This window comes from Mobula hypostoma, chromosome 5 (assembly GCF_963921235.1).
Source record: "Mobula hypostoma chromosome 5, sMobHyp1.1, whole genome shotgun sequence".
In the NCBI taxonomy this organism is placed as follows: Eukaryota; Metazoa; Chordata; class Chondrichthyes; order Myliobatiformes; family Myliobatidae; genus Mobula; species Mobula hypostoma.
The window spans coordinates 134,625,972-134,651,285 of record NC_086101.1 but is presented as its reverse complement, the minus strand read 5'-3'; the positions used below and the strand labels follow the sequence as shown (position 1 = coordinate 134,651,285).

The window sequence follows — 25,314 nt, the reverse complement described above, 5'->3', positions numbered from 1 at the left end:
CAAATTATTGACACGTAATGTTAAAAAGCTGTCCCAGCACCAACCCCTGTGGAACTCCGCTAGTCACCGGCAGTCAACCAGAAAAGACTCCCTTTATTCCCACTTTACCTCCTGCCAATCAGCCAATCCTCTATCCATGCTAGTATCTTTCATGTAATACTATGGGCTCCTACTTTGTTAAGCAGCCTCATACGTCACCTTGCACTATATCCTAGCTGTATTATTGATTCATTCAGTGCAAGTACAACATTTTTAACTGGAAATTTGTACAATATTTTTACTCAATCAAAACTTGTGGGAAAATGAATATGATGGAGTTGGGTGTTTGGGGGGGAGGTGGTAGACGAGCTGCTGCAGTAATTCAGCATTTCTGCATGTAAATGGTCTGTCCATTTACCTGCAGAGATGCTGCCTGACCTGCTAGGTTCCTCTAGAAGTTCATTGTTTGGCTGTAGCTTCCAGCATCTGCACTCTCATGTCTTCTGGGTGTTAGCAGCGGCGGTCTGTGAAATATTCATTCTGACCTGTAATTGGAGGAATGAATGACCAACAAACTAACTATCGGGTTTGTTCAGATGTAAATTTTTAACCTTTTGACTTTTATTTTCAGAAGCCTGATCCATGATTTGGAGTATGTTCAATTGTGTTTTTCATCATACCCTGTTTGCCGCCTTTTGTGTTTAAAACATGAAATGATTGGCATGGTAGTGTAGAAATCAGCGTAATGCTAATTCAGCACCAGGATTCAATTCCCATTACTATTGTAAGGAGTTTGTATGGGGATTTCCTCCTAGGTACTCCAGTTTCTTCCCAAGTTCTAAAGATGTTGCAATAAGGTTAGTAAGTAGTGGGCATGTTGGCGTCGGAAGCACAATGACACTTCGAACTTTGGACTCTCACCACCAGGGTCAAGAACAGTTACTGCAAATATTCAACGCTTTTCTCTTCTATCAGTCTACTTCCCAAAAGCCCTGGGAACTGCAGTTATTTAAGTCCCTTTTTATAAAAAAAAAAAAAAATAAATCCTAGGTGCTCCAGTAATTAATATTAAACTTGTGTTTAAGTAAAATTATTGAAAAGGTGGTTTATTAGCAACATAATAACTTTTTGGCACTAAGCAACTATGGATGTTTTCCAGTCTGGATTTCGACAACACCATAGCACTGAGACTGTTCTGGCTAAGGTTTTAAATGACATCTGCTTAAATCATGATGTAGTTTTAGTTTTGGTTTTACTGGATCTTCGTGCTGTTTTTGATATAGCTGGCGATTACTGGCTAGACTGGAAAACCGGGTGGGATTTTCTGGTATAGTCCTTAAAGTGATTTAAATTGTATTTACAGGGATATTTTGTATCGATTGGTAGCTGCGTATCTGACTGAACAAAAATTGCATGTGAGTGCCTGAAGGGTCCTTGCTAAGGCCTCCTCTGTTTAACGTATACATGCTCCCTGTAGCTCAAATCATGGTAAGCAACAAAATATCTTAATTATGCGAAAGACACTCCAATTTATGTGTCACCAAGTGACTATAGTCCCATATTATCTCAAAAAAAAACAGTATTGAACAAATCACTGATTGGATGTGCCAAATTTTCCTCCAGTTAAAGAGAATGCTGAAATAATTGTTATGATGCCAAATAGAACATTCAAAAGTCGATGCTCACTTAGAATCCCTGTCTTTACAGATCACAAACCAAGCCAGAAACCTTGGTGTTGAGATGGACTATGACTTAAATTTTAACAGCCACGTTAAGATGTAGCCCCCTGGTAAGCCTCAGGCTCGCTCAGCTCGCTTTCGTCGAGGGAGAGCAGCCTTCGGCCACACCAAACTCTGTAATCAAGTTTGTGTGGATGCTATGTGATGTTCCCCACCCGGCCAAATAACAGACAATACACCATATGCGATTAAATGATTATACTTTATAGATCTTGCTGGAACTATAATTAATAGAGATAAAATATCAAAGGAAAGTAAAAGGCTCCAAACTTATCAAAGTTCAACCACTTCGTGCACAACAGTTGGAGCTCAATTAATGGAGTCGTCTTTCGAACATTCGATCCCCTCCGACCACCTCAACTCGCCGCCTGGGACCAACCACGGTGGTTGACCAGACGCTCCACACGAGTCTGTCTTCATCTCCTCTCCTCGCCGAAGACCCTGGGCCTCGGACTCCCGCTCGGGGTCCTTTCTGCCGCCCAGCTTACAACATCGTGTCTCCTCTCCCTGTCCCCATCGCGCCTTCTGCCTCAAAGCCCACGAAAAACAATAGCTTACAGACACACAAGAAAGAATAACAGTTATCCCAGTTTGTTCATTCCCTCTCTTATCAATAATATAGTCATAGTCATACCTTATTGATCCTGGGGGAAATTGGTTTTCGTTACAGTTGCACCATAAATAATAAATAGTAATAGAACCATAAATAGTTAAATAGTAATATGTAAATTATGCCAGTAAATTATGAAATAAGTCCAGGACCAGCCTATTGGCTCAGGGTGTCTGACTCTCCAAGGGAGGAGTTGTAAAGTTTGATGGCCACAGGCAGGAATGACTTCCTATGACGCTCTGTGCTGCATCTTGGAGGAATGAGTCTCTGGCTGAATGTACTCCTGTGCCCACCCAGTACATTATGTAGTGGATGGGAGACATTGACCAAGATGGCATGCAACTTAGACAGTATCCTCTTTTCAGACACCACCGTGAGAGAGTCCAGTTCCATCCCCACAACATCACTGGCCTTACGAATGAGTTTGTTGATTCTGTTGGTGTCTGCTACCCTCAGCCTGCTGCCCCAGCACACAACAGCAAACATGATAGCACTGGCCACCACAGACTCATAGAACATCCTCAGCATCGTCCGGCAGATGTTAAAGGACCTCAGTCTCCTCAGGAACCCAAACAAGCAGAGAGAGAACTCCTTACATCGCAGATATTACAGAAAAGCCATTTAAATTATAACATAACAAAGAAGCCATTTTGTTAGCCTTCGCCGTAACATAAAAGAAGAATCCCCTTACAAAGCCAGCCTACTACCATCTTAAAAGAAAAATGTAAAGCAAGAACTAAAGGGTTTGTGTCTCAGCATGGGCTAGAAAAACTTGTCCATGCATTTATTTTTTAGTAGGCTTGATTATTGTAATGGTGTATTCACAGGTCTGTTTAAAAAAAAAAGCGCCCACAGACAGCTGCAGTTCATTCAAAGCTTTGCTGCTGGAGTCTGCAATAAGACCAGGAAAGTAGAACATATCACTCCAGTTCTCAGACCCCTGGCTTCCTGTCCGTCAGAGGATTGACTTCAACACTGGTTTATAAAGCACTGAATAGTCTCGGGTCAAAATATATCTCGGATCTCTTGCTGCATTATGAACATTCTCAAGCTCTCAGGTCATCTGGTGCGAGTCTGCTTTCTGTCCCTAAGGTCAAACCTAAACATGGTGAAGCAGCTTTTAGTTACTATGCTCCATACATCTGGAATAACCTTCTGATCTGAAGTCTGCCCCAACTTTAAGCTCTTTTAAATCGAGGCTTAAAGCTTTCCTTTTTGCTGTAGCTTTTAATTAAAATCTCCCGCACTATAGCTTCACGTGTCCTTTGTGATTTTATTGTATATTGTCTGAAATTTGTTTGATTATTAGATCTTGTTCTATGTAAAGCAGTTTGAACTGCCTTGTGTTTGAAAAGTGCCATACAAATAAACTCGCTTGCTTTCTACCTGTTAGAAGGGGATAACTACGCTTGCCCATCCATTGAGATGTTCCCACAGCCAATAATCTCACTTTAAGGATTCTTTATCTCAGTATCTCATTCTTGTTTTATTGCTATTTATTTATATTTGCATTTGCACTGTTAGTTATCTTCACTCCTAGTTGATCTTTCTTTGATTCTGTTAGTTACTATTCTATAATTTTGCTGAGTGTGCCTGCAGGAAAAATTAATCTCTGGGTTGCCTATAGTGATGTATGTACTTTGATAATAAAATTTGCTTTGAACTTTGGTCATTGACGCAAATGACGCACTTCACTGTTTCGATTTACATGTGATAAATGAAACTAATTTTTAAAATCTTTTTTTAAATCTAAGTGCTATTTTTAATGCTTTGCTACAGGCTTTATTTTTCCTCTGACCCCACAAGTCTACTTGAATTCTAGGCCTCTGTTGCAACTTCCCACAAGAGTGGTCCATGTGGACTAGCCCTTGATGGCTGATCTCATTCTCCTGCCTCCAGCCAACCTTATTGTCATTTTAATTGCTTGTAGTATTTAAGGCCATCTGACTATTTTTCAATCTCTGCATCGAAGACTATACAAAACACTTGAAATTGATTTAAATTTAAAGTCAATTTCAGAAATGAGTTGTCAGCATTAATACTTAATGAGAAAAGTCTTTTTTCACCTTCTCAGTAAATTCCTTTCAAATGAAGGAACCATGCTTTATGTATGCTGGTTGTAGCTGGAATATATGCAAGGTTTATATGGCCCCTCAGCTTTCTAATTTTGTTCTGTCTCAGGCTCAGTCCAGTGGCAGAATAGGTCAGTTGTCATTGAGCTGCATTGCATTACTTGTGTAATCCTCTGAATCATTGGAAGAAAGTATTTCTTCCATGCAATCTATGCTAGTGGTTAATTGTTTTTCTTTTTTATGTGCACAATATATGAAGGCAAATTGAATCTTTTCTATTGTAAAGATACCAACAGATGTTGAAAAGTGCCAGGATCGCGTGGAATGCTTTAATGCTGATCTAAAGGCAGACTGGGATCGGTGGCAGTGTAACAAGAGGCAGGATTTCCGGCATCTGTTAATGGGAATGGCAGACAAAAACATCCAGTATTATGAGAAGGTAAATCTGTGATATGAATGTGCATGCTATGCTGCCTGACTTTTTAAAACTATTCTTTCGACGACCTATTTCTACTGTTTGTGGTTTGTATTTATGCCTTGGTGATATCCCATGCAAAACAACTGGTATGTTACTGCTGCTTGCGTATGTTGTTCTAGGAAGTAATTGACTTGTTTCCTAGTTTGAGACAAATTCTGAATTGGGGTGCAGATTCATTTTCTCATTTGGAATTCATGACATGCACTTATCTTGATACTTGTTTTTGTGTTCTACAGTGCCTTGCAGCATGGGAGTCTGTTATTCCTCTTCTACAAGAGAAGCCGGATGATAAAAGTGAGGACCACTTGTAGCTTGTTACTTAGCATTGGTCACTGATGGCTTTCTCTCCGTCACTTCCCAGCTCAGTACTGGAATATTGCACTTTGGGGCAGGAGAGTCAGTTGATTTTGTGTGTGGCTCTACATCAATACCATGTTGTACAAGGACATAAAACTCTGCAGAAGGTGTGCTCTGTTTAGTGAAGGTTTTTGTTTTGTCCAGTGTTATCTAACAATTCACTTTGTGGTCTGCTGAGTGCGGTCCATGTCTAGTACTGCAAATGGTGAAGAATATAATGTAGGCCTTTGGCTGTTATGCTGTTTCATGAACTGTACTTTTTAAAAAAAAAAGTAACATGTAAGCATTTTTGATAGATATCTAATGGCATTCCTTGTAACCAACAGAATGCACTTGGGTATGGGCTGGTACTTCTATGGATTCGGTTGTAGAGATTTGAGTATATCTGTACATTGGAAAGCCCCAAGGCTTGATTTGGGGATTGAGCGATTATATTAAAACCCCTAGACCAATGGGAGAAAACACCTGATACTTGAGATTTGTTCTTTTGTATTGTTATCACTACACTAGTAATCAACCTTAATTTTGTAAAATGTGATTATTTCCTTGTGCACATTAGACAGACCATGACAGCAGGACACTAATTATTTGTGAGATTCCATCACCATGCACTGCATGTGAGACATTTTTGAGGCCATCAATTGAAAATTAACAGCATTCCATCTGTTAATATTAGGGTAAACATATCCATCCTTCACTCATGTTATTTGAGGGTATAGTATCTTTTATTTTCATTCACTCTGTACAGTTCCTAATCCTTGATGTTATTTTCACATTCATTGTCATGTTTGATATTTCCAAATTACCTGAAATAATGGATATTTTTACGGGAAAGGAAGAAAAGACTCACTTAATTTTTTTTCCCTCCTGTTGATTAGACCTACTTGTATCTGATTTGAGTGACTATTGCAGATAAAGGCAGAGGTATTCCTACCTATCAGATAATCCAGGGAGCAAATAATTGAATTAATTATGTGTGTACAAAAGTGCCTTTGTTGCATGAAAAATTTTGTATAAGCAAATTTATCTGTCTGAGTATTTAGCAACCCCAGGTGCTTTGTTTCCATGGCTTCAGTGTACTAAACTATGAAAGTGAGGGGGAAAACTGGCCAAATTGCATGATTTGCACTTTGCTTTCATACCTTCTGTAATGGAATCACTGCAGTCAGTGTATTTTTTCAGTTTCTCCTGAAATGAACATTGATAGTTCACTAAACAATGGGTAGTTTTTTGAAAGTGCTGTTGTGTTGCATTAACTAATTTTTTGGTAAAAGAGAAATCTGCTTGTACTTTCTGCATCAACAATGCTGTTCATGCTTATTTAGGTGTTCTGTGTTAGATATTTAAGGTCTTCTAACTGAACTACCATTTGAAGGAGAATTTCATTATATGTGGAAGTGCTTTGAAAATAAGGGTCTGGTTAAAGAACGAGGTTTTCATTTTTATATTTTCATCCATGGTAATTTTCCAAGAGAAGTTTATGTAGCATTGAGATACTTTGCCTATCTACTCACCCATTCCTGTGCATTTCCTTATTGTGAGCAGTTTAATGTGTGAAACTAAAAACAAAGTTATTGGGTGTTCTGCTTTGAGGAGTGGGTGTGAAATTTGGATTTGATTGAAATTTGCTTGTACACTTGAAATCAATGTTCCCTTTTAATTGTTCGAAATGGTATGTTCAGAGTTCTCCAAAGTTGCAGGACAGGCCTGTTTTTTTTTGGAGAGGAAGCATTTTTTTAAAAAAAGTTCAGGAAAATAACTTTTTGGTCAGAAGAGTAATAGCAGAATATTCTTAAATGATCATTATTTTATCACACCAGTGAGATGCCTCAATGTACACTAATCTTGCAAAAACTTTGATGTTGCTTGGCTTGTAAGTGGGTCATTTGGCCATGCTATAATTTATTACTATTTGTATCCAGTGATTTGCTTAAGTGCCAAAACTTTATTCCATTTTCACAGATACTTAATGTTTTCAATGGAGAAACAAAAGTGAATGATTTAAGTCAAATGATCAGACTTGCAGCAAGTTAGTATGGAGCAAATGAACCATTGGAAACTCATGGCATAGGCAAGTAGCAGTGTAAACTGTGTTCAGGGTCACTTGTTGGCTTTACTTAGTTCTGTCTTGTGGGGGAGAAAAGTAATATCAGTGCTACTGTTATAGCTGTAATGGCCTTTGTGCTTACAAAGGTATAGATAATCCAAGGCAATATTCTAAAGTAAAGTTCCATTTGACAGGCTTGGGTTTGGGTGCAATTACCATATCCAGCACAGTGTAATAGTGATGGTCATTTTCATTACTTAAATTAACAATGAAATGAACTAATCAAATGTTTGTATCTCTTCAGTGTTTGCTAATTGGAACAAATATAATAATCCCCTTTAGGGAATAGACGTGTCTAATTTCGTTAAATGTAACTCCATTGAAGGATTCTTACAACGTGGATTATTGCAGTTTTGCAAGGTACTAGTTTCTAGAAGTGAGACATTGAATGTTTTATTCCCTTGTTTTGCTGGTGGATCTTGGGGTAAATTCAATTGTAATCCTCAATTGTTTGAGGTTGTGCTTTTGTTTACTGTAAACCGTAAACCATGAAACATTTGATAAATCATGAAGGACTTAATCGTTAGTAAAATGAGTGTGGGCTATTTAATTTGATACATCTTTCCCCTGCAAGTTTGGTGCTATTGCCAACATTTATTGTAATCTCATTTGTATCTATGAATCTTTTTTTGGACACTATTGAATAAAGTTTTGGGTCAAGTATTTGCCTTCAAATGGTGTATTATTGTTATGCAGGAATAAGTAAATTTCTGGTGTGCACTCACTAATTCTGTCAACCCTTTCTAATCTTTGAGGAAGAAAACTAAGCATTCCAAAAATAATTTTGTTTCATTAAATGGGCAGCACTTCCTAATGTAATTTATGGAATCAAATTTATTTTACATGGGTTGTGAGCCTGGCAAAGAGTTCTGTTAAGCAGAGGATAATAAACCAATTTCTTGCTTGCTGGCAGGCATAGTTGTGATTGTATGGTAGCACTTGGCACTATTTAATGTCTCATCAGTACTTGTGAAACATTAAAGCTATGTTATCTCCCATGTTAAAAGATTGTGAATGAGCACTGAAGGTGTGTATTTAAAAACAAAAGTAGCAGTAATACTAAGCTATCAAGAGCAACAAGCAGTCTGCTGAAAGAACTTTTGGATTGAACCCTTTCTTCCTACGGGTGCTGCATGACCTACTCATCTTCCAGCAGGTTGCTTTTTGCTCCAGATTTTGATATCTGCAGTCCTTTGTCTCCAGTGAGCTATCAGTGTAATCTGAAAATTTCTAAGTCTTTTTCAGTTTGGGCAAGAACCAGCCACTCCTCACCAAGAATAAGGTGGGGGAAGCCTGCATTGGTTTCCCTTTTCAGATGCCTGCTTTGGTTTCCCTTTACGAGTGGTAATTGAATATTTTGCTTGTAAGCCTGGAATCCAGTAAGCATGAGGAAGTTGAGTTTACAAGTAGAATGGAATAGAGACAACTTCAGTAAGAGGCAAAGTAAAACTTCTGTTGAGGAACTAATACGGCAATTTTGATAATGGAGAAATTATATCTGGTTTAGTGCTGGGCACTGACTCTATCCCATTTTTTAGGTTTTCAAGCAGATATACGTTGAACTGGTAAAATTCTAGTTTTATCCTTTATATTTTGTAAAGGTAGTTTGTGATCAGAGTTCAACAAAGCTGGTTAAATTAAAATTGTAGATTTAAAAGAATGCAAATTCTATTTTAAAGATTGTTTAATATTTCCTGTATACAAATGTAAAGGAGAATTAAATAGTTGTTACTTCAGATCCGATGGAGCTTTTTTTAAAAAAAAGAACCCAATAATGTTCAAAAACAATTATAAATACATTAAGATATCTTGTATACATTGTATGTCCATAGTGATGCTAGGCACAGAAGTGTCTGTACATAAGTGACTTATTAGTAAATAAAGAAATGGTGGTTGGGGGCATACATGAGTGGGTTAGTGGGTGGAGGTGTTGATCAGCCGTACTGCTTGGGGAAAGTAACTGTTTTCAAGTCTGGTGGTCCTGGTATGAATGCTACATAGCTTCCTCCCTCATTAGAGTGGGGAAGGCAGTACATGAGCAGGTTGAGTGGGAACCTTCATGATGTTACGGCACCTTTCTGTACATGTCCTTGCTGGCAGGTAGGTTGATGCTAGTGATGCATGGAACAGTTTTGACTACCTGTTGTAGAGCCTTCCTTTCTGGTGCAACATCGTTTCCTTGCCAAGCAGTAATGCAGCTTGTTTGGATGCCCTTTACTGTGCATCTGCAGAAAGACACAAGTTCGGTGTGCATAGTCCAGCTCTCTTCTACCTCCTCAAAGTAGAGGCATTGCTGATCTTTCCTGACTGTGCAGAGTATGTTTTGAGAGCATGAGAGGTTGTGTAAAATGTGCACTCCCAGGAGTTTAAAACTGCTTGCAGTTTCCATTGCTATGCCACCAAGTTCTCCTGAAGTCGATAACCATCTCCTTTGTCTTGTTGACTTTGAAAAGTCAGTCTCACTGTTGGTGATGAACCCCACCACTGTCATATCATCAATGAATTTGACAGTGTGGTTGCTCGGGTGGTCTTGAGTGAGCAGAGTGTACAGCAGTACACAGCCCTGGGGGGCACCAGTGTTGAGGATGATGGGGAGGGAGGAACGGTTGTGCATCTGACCTTGTTAGGAAGTCCAACATCCAGTAGCACTGGTATACTTAGACTGAGGAGTAGGAGGTTGTTCACCAAAGTCTGTGGGCAATATTTTGAATGCCGAACTGAAATCCAGAAACAGCATTCTGGGTGTCCTCATTTTCTAGGTGTGTCAGGGCCAGTTGCATCTGTCATAGAGCGGTTCTGTTGGTGAGTGTACGATGTGGTAGGAATGGAGCTTTTGATTTTTTGATATGTGCTATTATCAACCATCCAAAGCACTTGATTGGTGTTAGTGCCACTGGGCGGCGTTCATTTAGACCACAAGGCCATAGGAGATAGAAGCAGAATTAGGCCATTATTACACACATCTTCTACAACACTGTCCTCTTGTGTTGCCAAACATTAATATTTAAACCATAAGACATGAGAGCAGAATTAGTCCATTTGTCCCATCTAGTCCACTCTGCCATTTGATCACGGCTAATCCATTTCCCTCTCAAACAGTTCTCCTTTCATGCTCTGACATCAAAAATACACCCAATAAATAACCTTGCCTCCATAGTAGCCTGTGGCAACGAATTCCACAGATTCACGACCCTCCTCTCCGTTCCAAATGAGTGCCCCTCTATTCCAGGGGTTCCCAGTCTGGGGTCCGTGGCCCCTCGGTTAATGGTAGGTGTCCATGGCATAAAAAGTTTGGAACTCCTGCTCTATTCTGTGGCTATGCCCTCTGGTCCTAGACTCCCCCACCAAAGGGAATGTCTTCTGTACATCCACTTTGAAGGTTTAGAGCTCTTTGGTGAAGAAATGGTGGCTGATTTGAAGCAGCCTGGATGACAGAAGTGGTGATGATCTCTTTGAAGATGTCAGTGAGCTGGTGCACACACTTGGAGTACCCCACTTGATTTGTTGTCTGGCCCGGTTGCTTTACTGGGGTTGACTTTCTGCAGAGTCCTTCTCCATATCTGCTGCTGTTAGACTGTGGCTGCTCACCTGGGAAAGTGTAGCTTTTGTTGCTGGTGTTGTGTTGCATACTTCAAAGTGTGAATAAAAGTTGTTTAGAGTGACGGGGAGGGAGGTGTCACTGGTACAGTTGATGTTGTTTTTCCTTGCATAGGTTATTCATTCAAATGGTTCTTGGAGTTGAACTTCATTAAGTAGGAGGAAAGACTTGTTGCTATGGCAGCATGACCCAAAGAGTTGTTTGCATATAATGAAGTGTTTCTGCAGTGTAGGAAATAGAATATAACAGACTTCTATAAATAATGTTACTGAACAGATCGGCTATTTTTAGTAAACTTTATGAAAAATATGTTCTATCTTGGCTTGAAAACCAAAGCTAACACCCAATGCTACTTTAACATATTAGTGCTGGAGAATCAACTTGATAGTATAACTGAAAGTGAAGCACCTGATTGTTCATTGACTTAGTTTTGTGGTCCCCAATTTCAAATCGCCTTGCTTTTTTTGCATTTGTAATACGTGGGCTACCTCTTTTAGGAAGTTGAGGCTGTCATTAAGAATGCAGCCAGACTTGTGCTTGGAACAATTAATGTGCCAAGTTGTTTTTTTTTGAATCTGTGATTTATTTTCACATTTTTAATTTTTTTTGTGTGGTTGAGTGTCCTTAACTTGCCAAGGTTGTGGAAAACCATAGCCTAGGATTTTTTGTTTTGTGTCTAGAATGCCTCATATTCTACAAGTGTTGTCAACTAAACCATAATATTGAAATCTGGTAACATTCTTGAATGAAATTGTTTATGTAAGTATTATGTTCCCACTTTTCAGTCCTAGTGTTATGAAAAGGAAATGGTGTTTAACACATTTATTAGGGGATGAAGCAGTCAAGGGAGATTATGAAAACTTGAAACAGTATTGTAATATTTGCAAAGTACAATTTACATTTCCAATTGTGCAAGATGCGGTTAATGGTGAGAACATGAAAAAAGGACCTGGTTAACTATCAGAAGGTGGTGAGTAAATATAAATTGGTAATGTTCAGGATGACAACTAGAAGGATGCCCAATGGATCAGTGCTGACGACTGCTGTTTGAGTCAGTTGCATTTTAAAAATAACTTGTGGTGTAAGGTAATTTTCGTCTGAGGAAATGAGGTCTTTGGTTTTGGTAGAATAGAGTTCAGAATGTTATTGAAATATTGTGAGACTTAAAGTTAGCATTCAGATACATCAAATGAGGAAGGCAAACAAAATAGCCCTTTATTGAGTACATGATACAAGGAAGTTTTGCCACAACTGTACAGAGCCTTCAGAACAATGCATGCAGTCAATCAGATGCTGAAACTTCAGGCTTTGCTTATTAACAAACACTAAGTTGCTGTTACCTGTGGACTTGCTAATGGTGTACTAGCAAGGTCCTGTCTGTGACTGCAGGTGGGGGCCAGATGTGGAGTTATGATCAAGAACACTGGATGTATGGAATTTAGCCAGGCCCTGGAGTAATTGAAGCAATCTGAAATTTGCCTGGTTCTTTTCCCTGTGCTCCTGTTTAAATTCAGCAGGCGTCTGTTTACCCGCCAAGGCTAAGCTTCCTGCTCACTGGAATTGTTTATTTCTTTTAAACAAACATGTTACAAGGTAATATGTACATGTTGCAAATGTCCAGTTTAGCAACTGGAAATGTGCTAATCTAGTACCACTGACATCCCAAGAAAGCTGATTATTTGAGTTTTCCTCAACTGGGCCTGGAGTGTAATGAAAGTAGAATAGATGAGGGGTTTTTTTTTTAAGGAAAGATTTCGCAGAAAGGCTGGAATCCCTGGAATTTAGATAAATAGCGAATCTTACTACCTTTTTTAAATGGTTGTGGATGGTAGGCCATTCAGCATTTTCACGTTGATTTAAAATGTTCTAGGCAGTAAGAATCTCTGCAGTTAAAGCCAAAGATGAGATGTGCTAGGATTCTGATGGATGATATCACAGGCCATTGGGGTTTCTCCTTGGTTTTTTGCTTATGAATTGCTACTGGCTGACTGCTATCATTATCAGTTGTTCTTAATGCATACTTGGTTTTGCTGATCTAAGCACAAAGTAGCAAGGAAAAATAATGGAAATGACTTGATGGTTAAAAGAAACATTGAAGATTTGTCTCGTTCTTTTAATGCAGTGACCAGTAGAAATTAATGATTGTATCGTTCTAAAATAGGCTTTTTTCACTGAGGAGGTAATGATTGCAGAAAGAACATTTTCTATATCTGTAAATGTCAACTACAATATTGAGCTTCTGGCAATTTTTCTAAATCTTTTTTTGTAAAGGATTGGCAATTCAAAGTTGCAAAATACTGCCATCTTTTGTAATTGGTAACTAATGTAAAATTGAAATCTATGTAAATCATTTACTCTTGACGTGTGGTTCTCAGTGCATGATCGTCTGCAGTGAAAGCTTTTAACAAGTGTACAGACTTGGCTTAATGCGCAATGTGTCAAAAATTGCATCATAGGAAATTTGATCCTCCATGTACATTGGTTAGCAATTTGATTTGTGTGAAAATGTTATTGTATAAACTTTAAGTGATCATGGCTAAACTATATGAACTGTATAATTTTGATATTGCATTTCTTTACCTCAATTGATTTTAAATACTTTGACTAATAAAAATTAATGTATTTAAAAACAACATGGTACCGTTTTCTAATTTAATTCACAAGGATTTGAAATGTGACTTTTTTTATTCACCCACTTACAGAATATGCCCATTGCTGGTAAGGGCTCTATTTATTGCTAAGTTAATGTCTTGCTATGTCACTTCAGAATGCAGATGAACTTTTACTCCACTGGTGTGGGTCTGGAATTACACCTGGTGTAACCAGTTAAGTGCAGTATTTTTTTAAACCTGATGGGTTTATATAGGAATCTAATATTTTTAATCATTATACCTGGTACTAGCTCTCCAGATTTAAATTCCTTACCATGAAAGTGTCATTTTAATTTTAATCAGGTTATTAATTCAGGTCTTTGAATTACTCTAGAATAATTTAACCACACTGGCTAAATGTTGGTCTCTTCACACCCTGTTCCAAAATTGATAAAGTAAACTGACCTTCACTAACCATGATGAAGACATATCATTTGTGAAAACTTTTCAGTCTTGATGCCCTATACAGTTCAGCAATTAATTATTTACAATAGATAATTAATGAGCAATTCCTATCTGTTCCCTATTTTGTAAATGTGAGACTTTAATGTGAAGGAGTTCTCCTGCTTTGGGATGGGAGAAGTTATGTCCTACCACCAGAGTTGATCAGGAGTGACTTTTCAAGAATGATGGTAATGGATAAAAGGGATGTAATTAAAGAGTTATTTAAGGTGTTTTTTTTTTAAAGCAAGTGACTGGTAAAAGTTTGCGACAAACATTGTCTAACATTGTTCGGGAGGGCTTAAACTAATTTGGCAGTGGATGGGGAAATGGTGATGGGGCTGAGGATGGCAGAGGTGGTGTGTAGAGAGACTGTCAGAAAGAACAGGTAGATGATGGGGCAAAGTTGCATGGGATGAGATGCAGTGTAACGGGAACAAAACTGAAAAAAGATGATACCATCTGAAGATGTATTCAAATACATGCAGTATACAGAATAAGGTAGGTCTTGTAGAGCAGTTAGAGATTGGCGGGTATGACGTTGTGGACATCACTGAGTTGTGACTGAAAAGAGATAATTGTTGGGAGCTTAACAGCCAAGAATACAATTTGCGTTGAAAGGGCAGGCAGGCAGAGGGAGTGGACTGGCTCTGCTGGTTAAAAAAAAAAATGAAATTAAAACCTTAGGGGTGACATTGGATTGGAAGATGAAGAATTGTAGGTAGAGTTGAGAAATAGCAAGGGTAAAAAATAGTCTGGGAGTTGTATACAGACCTCTGAACAGTAGCCAGAATGTAGGCTACAAATTATAATAGGTGATAGAAAATGCATGTCAATAGGGCAAAGTTACAATTGTCAAGGGGGATTTCAGTATGCAGTTTGATTAGGGAAAATCAGGTTGGTGCTGGATCTCAAATTTGTAGAATGCCTATGAGATGGCATGTTGGTTTAGCCCACAAGGGGATCAGCTATTCTGGATTGGGTGTTGTGTAATAAACTGGATTAAGGAGTTTAATTAAAGGAACCTGTAGGAGAGAATGATCATAATATGACAGATTTTTGCCCTACAATTAGAGGGTGAGTAGCTAATGTCAAATGTATTAGTATTACAGTGGAACAATGGGAATTTATACAGGCATGACAGAGAAGCTGGCCAAGTTGGTTGGAAGGGGACACTAACAGAGATGACAGCAGAGCAACAGTGGCTGGAGTTTCTGGGAACAATTTGGAATGCACAAGATAGATGCATTCCAAAGAAGTAGTAGTACTCTAAAGGCAGGTTGACATAACCATGGATGACATAACGAGGGAAGTCAAAGCCAACATTAAAAACAAAAGGAAGGGCATATGATGGAGCAAAAATTAGTGGGAAGTTAAAGGATTTGGGAAGCTTCTAAAAACCAATAGAAGGCAACATTATTTTAAAAAAATCTCGAGGGAAAAGAAGAAATATGTGAGTTCTGTGCGCACCATGATATCAAGCTCTGCTTCTGTCTGAGTTCACTCCTTTGACAAGGATCCCATGCCCCGCACTAATGAACCCTACTCTCATTTCCAACCTTCTTTTCTTGGACTCCATTCTGGTTCTATGTCTGCTCTGGGTCTTTTCATATCTAATTGCTGATGATTGATTTCAACACTCCTTTCTGCTCCAACCTGACCCATCCCGAACACTGCCCTGCACCCCCTCTGCACCAATCCCAGCCTTGTCATCAAAGCTACAGATGAAGGGGCTGCTATTGTTGTGTGGCACACTGACCTCTACCTTGCTCAGGCCAGGTGACAACTTTTAGTCACTACCACATGCCTACACCTTAAGAGCCACATTCCAAAAAACTGTCTCTGAAACTATTACTGTTCTCAGTCACTCTGGAGAACTCCCAGCTACTGTCACCAAACTTGTAATTCCCTTACCCTGCACTGCTCACTTCTACCTCCTACCCAAGATCCACAAACCGGACTGTCCGGATAGGCCTATTGTCGCAGCCTGCTGCTGCCCTACCGATCTCGTGATCTCGTATCTTGATTCTATTCTGTCCCCCTTTGCTCAGTCCCTTCCCATCTCCCTCATGACTCTTATATTCGATCTCCTCAGTAACTTTTAATTCCCTGGCCCTGACAGCCTCATCTTCATGGATGTTCAGTCCCTATACACTTCTATCCCCCATCAGGAAGGCCTGCTTTTTTGACATAAGAACCAATCAATTCCCCCTCCACCTCTACCATCTCCTGTCTAGCAGAACTGGTTCTCACCCTGAACAATTTTTCCTTCGGCCTGTCCCACTTTCTCCAAACCAGAGGATAGGCACGGGCCCAAGCTATGCCTGCCTTTCGCTGGCTATGTAGAACAGTCGATGTTCAAAGCCTTCCCTGGTATTACTCCCCAAGTCGTCTTCCACTACATTGATGACTGCATTGGTGCTGCTTTATGCATCCATGCTAAGTTCACTAATTTAATCAATTTTGCCTCTAACCTCCACCTTGCCCTTAAATTCACTTGGCCATCTCTGATAGATAGATACCTCCCTCCCTCCCTTTTTTTGATCTCCCTGTCCCTATCTCTGGAGACAAACTGTCAACTGACATCTTTTGTAAACCTATTGATTCCCATAGTTATTTGGGCTATACCTCTTCCCATCCTATCTCTTTTTTTTAAAAATGCTATTCCCTTTTCTCAGTTCAGTCACCATCGCAGGATGCGGCTTTCCATTCCTGGACATCAGAGATGTTGTCCTCCTTCAGATGATGGGGTTTCCCCCTCTCTACTATTGATGCTGACCTCACCCACATCTCCATTTCCTGTACATCTGCACTTATCCCATCTCACCATCATACTAGTCCTTGCCTCCACACCCAACACACACTCTGCAACCTCCACCATCTCCAAAGGGACCCTGCCACTAAACATGCCTTTACTTCCCTCACCCCCCACCAGCTTTCTGCAGGGATCACTCCCTTCGAGATTCCTTTGCCCACTCGTCCATCCCCACTAATCTCCCTCCAGGCACTTAGCCCTGCAAATGGCTTAAGTGCTACGCCTGCCCATACACTATCTCCCTCGCCTCCATTCAGGGGCCCCAAACAGTCCTTCCAGCTGTGACAACACTTCACCTGTGAATCTGTTGGGGTTGTCTGCTGTGTCTAGTGCTCCCACTGCAGCCGCCTCCTGTCGTAAATTAGGAGACCACTTCATCAAGCACCTCCGCATTATCTACCACAAGTGGGACTTCCTGGTGGCCAAACATCTTAATTCCAATTCCCATTCCTGTTCTGATGTGCCAATCCATGGCTGCCTGTTGTGCCAACATGAAGCCAACCTCAGGGTGGAAGAGTAACACATTGTATTCCATCTGGGTACCTTCCAACCTGACGGTGGGAATATAGATGTTTCTTTTCTCTCTCTCCTTGGAAACAAAATTCCCCACTTCGTCGATTCTCCACTCTGAGCTTTTACTACTTCTCACCTGGCTATTACTTCCTCCTGGGTCCCCTCCACCCTCCCTTTCTCCTTGTCTGCTAGATTGTTTCTTCTCCAGCCCTTAAGCTTTCCCACCCACCTGGCTTCACTTATCTTCTAGCTAACCTCTTTCCCCTCCCCAACCTTTAAATTCAGGCGTCTCTTCTCCACTTCCCCCTCATTCCTGAAGAAAGGTCTCAGCCCAAAATATAGACTTTTACACTTTACCACAGATGCTGTCTGACTGGCTGAGTTCCTCCAGCATTTTGTGTGTGTTGCTTTAAATATGAAGGTAAGCGAGCAAATAATATGAGAGAAGGAGACGCACATGAGGCTGCTTAGCAAGATAAGAACCCATGGTATTACAGGAAAGCTACAGGTATGGATAAAGCATTGGCTGATTGGCAGGAAGCAGAGTGTGGGAATAAAGGGAGCCATTTTTGATTGGCTGTCAGTGCTGAGTGGTGTTCAGCAGTAGTTGGTGTTGGGACTACTTTTCGCATTGTATGTCAGTGATTTGGTTCAAAGGTCCAATTTAATGTTAGAAATGTATACAATATACATCCTGAAATGCTTTTTCTTTGTAACCATCCACGAAAACAGAGGAGTGCCCCCAAAGAATGAACAACAATTAAATATTAGAACCCCAAAGTCCCCCCTCCTGTGCGTAAGCAGCAGCAAGCAACAATCCCTCCCCCCCCCCCCACTGGCAAAAAAGCATAGGCACTTCCACTGAGCACTTAAGCATGAGCAAAGCAATAGCAAAGACACAGACTTGCAGTTACCCCAAAGACTTCGTGTTTCACTTAGTATTCGACATACTACAGGTTCTCTCTCTCTCTAAAAAGGGAGAAAGAGGTGTCTCCATTTTCCCAGCGAGTGGGGAAACATAACAAACAACTCACTTTTTCAAGCTCTGTGCCGAAAAAATGGGCACACAGCTGCAGACATCCCAACTCCCCAGACGACATGGGTCTCCTGTCATGATACTGACCCTTGATTTGCCCGTTTCCAGAGCCCCGAGATCCTAGGCTTCCGAATCCAAGCCTGACTCTTAGGCCGAGCTACAATGGCCGGTTGTGAAGCCCCAAGAGCGGGTCCCATTCCCGCAAAAAAAAAACTGGACAGAATTGATAGCTTTGTGGAAGATACAAAGATAGGTGGAGGGGCAGGTAGTGCTGAGGAAGAAGAGAGGTTGTAGATTAAGATAATGGGCAAAGAATGGCAAGTGGAATACAGTGTTGGGAAGTGTATGGTCATGCACTTTGGCAGAAGGGATAAAAGCATAGACTATTTTCTAAATGGGGAGAAATTTTAAAAATCTGAGGTGCAAAGGGACTTGGGAGTCCTTGTGCAGATTTCCCTAAAGGTTGAGTCAAGGGTGAGGAAGGCAAATGCAATGTTAGCATTCATTTCGAGAGGACTAGAATATCAAAAACAAGGATGTAATGCTGAGGTTTTACAAGGCACAGGTAAGGTCTCACTTGGAGTGTTGTGAGCAGTGATTGGGCCCCTTGTTTAAGAAAGGATGTACTGACATAGGAGAGGGTTCAGAGAAGGTTCATGAGAATGCTCTCGGTGAGGCTTTTCATTCCAGGACGAAGGAAATGGCCTCCTTTTTCAAAGAAAGGGGCTTCCCTTCCTCCACCATCAACTCTGCTCTCAAACGCATCTCTCCCATTTCATGCACATCTGCTCTCACCCCATCCTCCCACTACCCCACTAGGAATAGGGTTCCCCTGGTCCTCACCTCCCACCCCAGCAGCCTCCGGGTTCAAAATATAATTCTCTGTAACTTCCGCCACCTCCAATGGGATCCCACCACCAAGCACATCTTTCCCTCTCTCCCCACCTCCCCCTGCTTTTCGCAGGGATTGCTCCCTACGCGACTCCCTTGTCCATTCGTCCCCCCCATCCCTCCCCACCGATCTCCCTCCCGGCACTTATCCTTGTAAATGGAAAAAGTGCTACACATGCCCTTACACTTACTCCCTCACTACCATTCAGGGCCCCAGACAGTCCTTCCAGGTGAGGCGACACTTCACCTGTGAGTCAGCTGGGGTGATATACTGCGCCCGGTGCTCCCGATGTGGCCTTCTATATATTGGTGAGACCGGACGCAGACTGGGAGACCATTTCGCAGAACACCTACACTCTGTCCACCAGAGAAAGCAGGATCTCCCAATGGCCACCCATTTTAATTCCACGTCCCATTCTCATTCTGATATGTCTATCCACGGCCTCCTCTACTGTCAAGATGAAGCCACACTCGGGTTGGAGGAACAACATCTTATATTCCGTCTGGGTAGCCTCCAACCTGATGGCATGAACATCGACTTCTCTAACTTCCGTTCATGCCCCACCTATATATATTTTCTCTTTCTCTCTCTCTCCCCCTCTCTCTCCCCCTCTCTCTCCCCCCTCTCTCTCCCCCTCTCTCTCCCCTCTCTCCCCCTCTCCCCCCTCTCTCCCCCTCTCTCCCCCTCTCTCCCCCTCTCTCCCCCTCTCTCCCCCCTCTCCCCCCTCTCCCCCCTCTCCCCCCCTCTCCCCCCTCTCCCCCCTCTCCCCCCCCCTCCCCCCCCTCTCCCCCCCTCCCCCCCCCCCCCCCCCCCCCCCTCTCTCCCCCCCTCTCTCCCCCTCTCTCCCCCTCTCTCCCCCTCTCCCCCCTCTCCCCCTCTCCCCCCCCCCTCTCTCCCCCTCTCTCCCCCTCTCTCCCCCTCTCTCCCCCCTCTCTCCCCCTCTCCCCCCTCTCTCCCCCTCTCCCCCCTCTCTCCCCCTCTCTCTCCCCCTCTCTCTCCCCCTCTCTCTCCCCCTCTCTCTCCCCCCTCTCCCCCCCCCTCTCTCCCCCCCTCTCTCTCCCCCCTCTCTCCCCCTCTCTCTCCCCCTCTCTCCCCCCCTCTCTCCCCCCCTCCCCCCTCTCCCCCCTCTCTCCCCCCCTCTCCCCCCCCTCTCCCCCCCTCTCCCCCCTCTCTCCCCCCCTCTCTCCCCCCTCTCCCCCCTCTCTCCCCCCCCCTCTCCCCCCTCCCCCCCCCTCTCTCCCCCCCCTCTCTCCCCCCTCTCTCCCCCCCTCTCTCCCCCCTCTCTCCCCCCTCTCCCCCCTCTCTCCCCCCCCTCTCCCCCCCTCTCTCCCCCCCTCTCTCCCCCCCTCTCTCCCCCTCTCTCCCCCCTCTCTCCCCCCCTCTCTCCCCTCTCTCTCCCCCTCTCTCTCCCCCCTCTCTCTCCCCCCTCTCTCTCCCCCCTCTCTCCCCCCTCTCTCCCCCCTCTCTCTCCCCCCTCTCTCTCCCCCCCTCTCTCTCCCCCTCTCTCTCCCCCCTCTCTCTCCCCCCTCTCTCTCTCCCCCCTCTCTCTCCCCCTCTCTCTCCCCCCTCTCTCTCCCCCTCTCTCTCCCCCCTCTCTCTCCCCCTCTCTCTCCCCCCTCTCTCTCCCCCCTCTCTCTCCCCCCTCTCTCTCCCCCCTCTCTCCCCCCCCCATCCCTCTCACTATACTCCTTGCCCATCCTCTGGGCTTCCCCCCTCCTCCTTTCTTTCTCCCTAGGCCTACCGTCCCATGATCCTCTCATACCCCTTTTGCCAATCAACTGTCCAGCTCTTGGCTCCATCCCTCCCCCTCCTGTCTTCTCCTATCATTTTGGATCTCTCCCTCCCCCTCCCACTTTCAAATCTCTTACTAGCTCTTCCTTCAGTTAGTCCTGACGAAGCGTCTCGGCCCGAAACGTCGACTGTACCTCTTCCTATAGATGCTGCCTGGCCTGCTGCGTTCACAAGGAACTTTTATGTGGGTTTCATGAGAATGATCTGGGAATGAAAGGCTTATACAGTTGAAGTCAGAAGTTTACATGCACATTGACCAAATACATTTAAACTCAGTTTTTCACAATTCCTGACATTTAATCCCAGAAAGCATTCCCTGTCTTAGGTCAGTTAGGATCAGCCAACCTTACGATATATAGAAAAGTTAATCAGAACTTTTATCACCACAGAGCTGTATTTATAAAAAGGTATTTATATAAAGGTATACTACCTAAGCTATAATACATTTACACATAAAAAAAAATGTAAATCTTAAGCGAAAGAAGCTGGAAGTAAGGAATTTAAATACAAAAGAAAAAAAGGAGGGATGAACTCTTAATCTAAACGGGAATTATGAAAATATTCAAGAAAAGGTCCCCACACCTTTTGGAACTTTATGTCCGAATTAAGAAGTGAATAATGAATCTTTTCAAGGATTAAGCAGGACATTGAGTGGGTGGGACAACATCTCTCCACCTAAGGACTGCACGCCTAGCCAAAAGAGAGGCAAAAGACAATGTACGCCATTGTCTCAGATGGACTCAGATGCATGTCAACTTCTCCCGAGGTGCTGAAAAGAGCAATCAGAGGGTTAGGTTCCAAATAGCAATTAAGTATATGGGATAAAGTTAAAAAGACATCTCTCCAGAATTTCTCCAAGCTAGGACAAGCCCAGTACATATGAATAAGGGAAGCCTCGCCCTCTTTACACTTGTCGCAACAAGGACTAATATCAGGATAGAACTGCGATAATTTATTTTTAGAGATATGACCCCTGTGTACAGCCTTGAACTGTAAAAGGCAGGGGCGAGCACACAAAGAAGTTGAGTTAACTGACTTGAGAATTGAATCCCAAACCTCGTTGGACAGAGAAAAATTTAAATCATGCCCCCAGGCAGTTTTAATTTTGTCAAAGGGTGGGGGTGGGGACGCCTCAAAATCGCTAACATATCTCGAATAGTGGATATTAAACCTTTACCCAATGGGTTCATACGAAGAAACAAGTCCACAACATTTTTATCAGGTACCTCAGGAAAGTTTGGTATTAAAGGGTTGATAAAATGTCTAATTTGGAGATATCTGAAGAAATGAGTGTTGGGTAGGTTGAACTTTACAGACAGTTGTTCAAAAGTTGCAAGGCAATTGTCTATGAAAAGATCTTCAAAGCGCCTAATGCCCTTTCTGTGCCAGTCTTGAAATGTGAAATCCTGCATAGAAGGCTGAAAAAGATGATTATGTAGAATCGGACTAGAGAGAGAGAAACCGTGAAGACCGTTATATTTTCTGAACTGAGCCCATATTCTCAGAGTGTGTCTGATGACAGGATTAACAATTGATTTAGGCAGATGGCAAGGAAGTGCGGAAATAGGGAGATTCTTATAAGAGTTCAACTCCATTGCCACCCATATTGGGCAGTTAGACTGATTATAAAAGTAAGACCAAAAGATAAGGCAACATATGTTGGCTGCCCAGTAATATAAACAAAAATTGGGCAAGGCCATACCACCTACCTTTTTAGGTTTTTGAAGTTGAGCTTTATTTAGTCTGGGATGTTTGCCCTTCCATAGATAGGACAAAATAATAGAATCTAACGAGTCAAAAAAAGATTTAGAAATAAAAAATGGTAAAGATTGAAATAAGTATAAAAATTTAGGAAGGATATACATTTTAACAACATTAATTCAACCTATCAGAGACATAGACAGGAGTGACCACTGTACTAGACTCTGTTTTGTATGGTTTAAAAGACTGGTGAAATTTTCTCCAAAAAGATGCATATAATTCCTTGTTAGTGTAATGCCAAGGTAAGTAAATTGATTATTTACTACTTTAAAAGGGAGGTTATGAAATTCTAGTATTTGTGCTTCTCTGTTTATTGGAAAGAGTTTGCTCTTATGTAAATTAAGTTTGTATCTGGAAAGCTGGCTAAATTTGTTAAGAAATGAAAACTTTGGGGATAAGGAGGTAGTCGGATTTGATATAAAAAAGTAAAAGATCATCAGCATAAAGAGAAACTTTGTGGTCAACACCCTCCCTCCAAATCCCCGTCAATTCAGCACAGCTATGAAACGCAATCGCCACTGGCTCTATGGCCGGATCAAAAAGTGAGGGACTTAAAGGGCACCCTTGCCAGGTGCCACATTTAAGGTTGAAAGGTTGTGATTGCTGAGAGTTGGTCAAGACAGAAGCAGTGGGGTGTGAATATAACAATTTAATCCATGTAATAAAACTTTATCCAAAATCAAATTTTTCTAAAACTGCCAAAAGATAATACCACTCCACACAATCAAACACTTTCTCTGCGCCTAGAGAAATGACACATTCAGGAATCCCAGCTGAAGGTGAGTATAAGATATTAAATAGACGCCATATATTAAAAAAGAGACGATTTTTAATAAAACCAGTTTGGTCTTCAGAAATAATTCAGGGTAGAATGTTCTCCAATCTACGGGCTAAAACTTCAGCCAAAGCTTTAACGTCAACATTTAGCAAAGAAATCGGCCTACGAAGAACACTCTGATGGATCTTTGCCTTTTCTCGCTAAAAGAATGATACATGCCTCATTAAGTGATGCTGGCAACTTATCTTGTTTAAATGAGTCAGATAAAACTAAAATTCGTTAAGGCGAAAGCAGTGAGGTAAATGATTTATAGAATTCTACAGAGAACCCATCAGGTCCAGGAGATTTACCAGACTGCAATACAGTAATAGCTGAGGATATTTCCTCTAATGATAATGGCTCATTCAGTTTTGCTTTGAGAACAGGAGAAAATGTAGGAGTACTTAAACTATTTAAAAAATGCTCGACAGAAATATTATTTAAAGATTCAGAAGTATAGAGTTGAGGATAGTATTTCTTGAATGTGTCATTAATTTCAGAATGATTCAAGGTAATAATCCCATTTCCCATTGGAATTTTTGTAATATGTTGTTTAGCTTTCGTGCGTCTTAGTTGGTTAACTAAAAATTGACTGGATTTATCACCATGGATATAAAACCAGCTCTCACTTTCCAAAAGTTGGCGTTCAATTGGGTGAGTGGAAATAAGGTTAAACTTAGTCTGAAGATCCACTTTTCTTATACAACTCTGGATTTTTGGTCTGGGCATATAGTTGGTCTGTTGCTTTAATTTGATTGACCAGATCTAATTGCTCTTTATGGGTCTTTCTTTTCAAATTCACAGTACAGTATATGAAATTATTTGACCCCTCATATGCTTTCATAGCGTCCCAAACAACCTGACTTGAGATTTCAGATGACGTGTTAGTATTTTTAAAAAAGTTATCTGGTCCTTCATAAATTTTACAATATCATTATCCGACAGCAGGGTCGGATTAAAGCGCCAATGCTTACTCATTTGGGGGAAAGCAGGAAGAGTTATAGACAGGGTGACTGGGGCGTGATTTGAGATCAATATACTCTGATAGTCTCAAGAGTGAACAGATGGAATCAGCTGATTATAAATTTAAAAATAATCAATTCTAGTAAAAGTGTGATGGACATGTGGAAAAAGAAGAGTAATCTCTCTCATTTGGATGGAGAAAATGCCATACACCGGAGATACCAAAATTGGAAAGGAAAGACTTGATAAAGCAGATTTACTTGGTAGTCTAGGAATAGAGGACAACTGATCCAAAACTGGATCTAACCAACAATTAAAATCACCGCCCAATATGAGAGAATATGAACTCAGCTCAGGCAATAAAGAGAAAAAACGATCAAAAAAAACTCCACATCATCCGAATTGGGAGTGTACAAGTTAGCCAAGACCTCCAGTGTGTTACCTAATTTCCCCGAGACAATAACAAAACGACCATTTGTATCAGATACTTTGTTATGAAGCTCAAAAGAAACATTTTGATTTATAAGAATTGAGACCCCCCCCCCCCAGGCTTTAGCCTGAAAAGTAGAATGGAAGTGCTGAATTTTTTTAGTCAGAGAATGGTGAATCTTTGGAATTCGTTGCTACAAGCGGCAGTGGAGGCCAGGCTGCTGTCCCCAAGTGCTTCAAATCAGCCACCATCATTTCTGTACCT

General features: G+C 41.6%; 1 protein-coding gene across 6 annotated transcripts in view; it reads left to right on the top strand.

Moving 5' to 3' along the window:
• The window catches only part of LOC134346998 (sorting nexin-30), a 345,667-nt gene extending 332,100 nt beyond the window's left edge, over nt 1–13,567 (top strand). For 4 of the 6 annotated variants that reach the window (XM_063048941.1, XM_063048942.1, XM_063048943.1 and 1 more), the window contains 2 exons: nt 4,687–4,839; nt 5,115–13,567. In XM_063048941.1, the coding sequence (XP_062905011.1) occupies nt 4,687–4,839; nt 5,115–5,189 (228 nt within the window). In that variant the 3' untranslated portion in view covers nt 5,190–13,567. Of the gene's footprint in view, nt 1–1,342; nt 2,306–4,686; nt 4,840–5,114 lie in introns of those variants that run through there. The other 2 variants (XM_063048944.1, XM_063048945.1) reach the window with 2 other exon arrangements.
• Nucleotides 13,568–25,314: the final 11,747 nt, after the last annotated feature.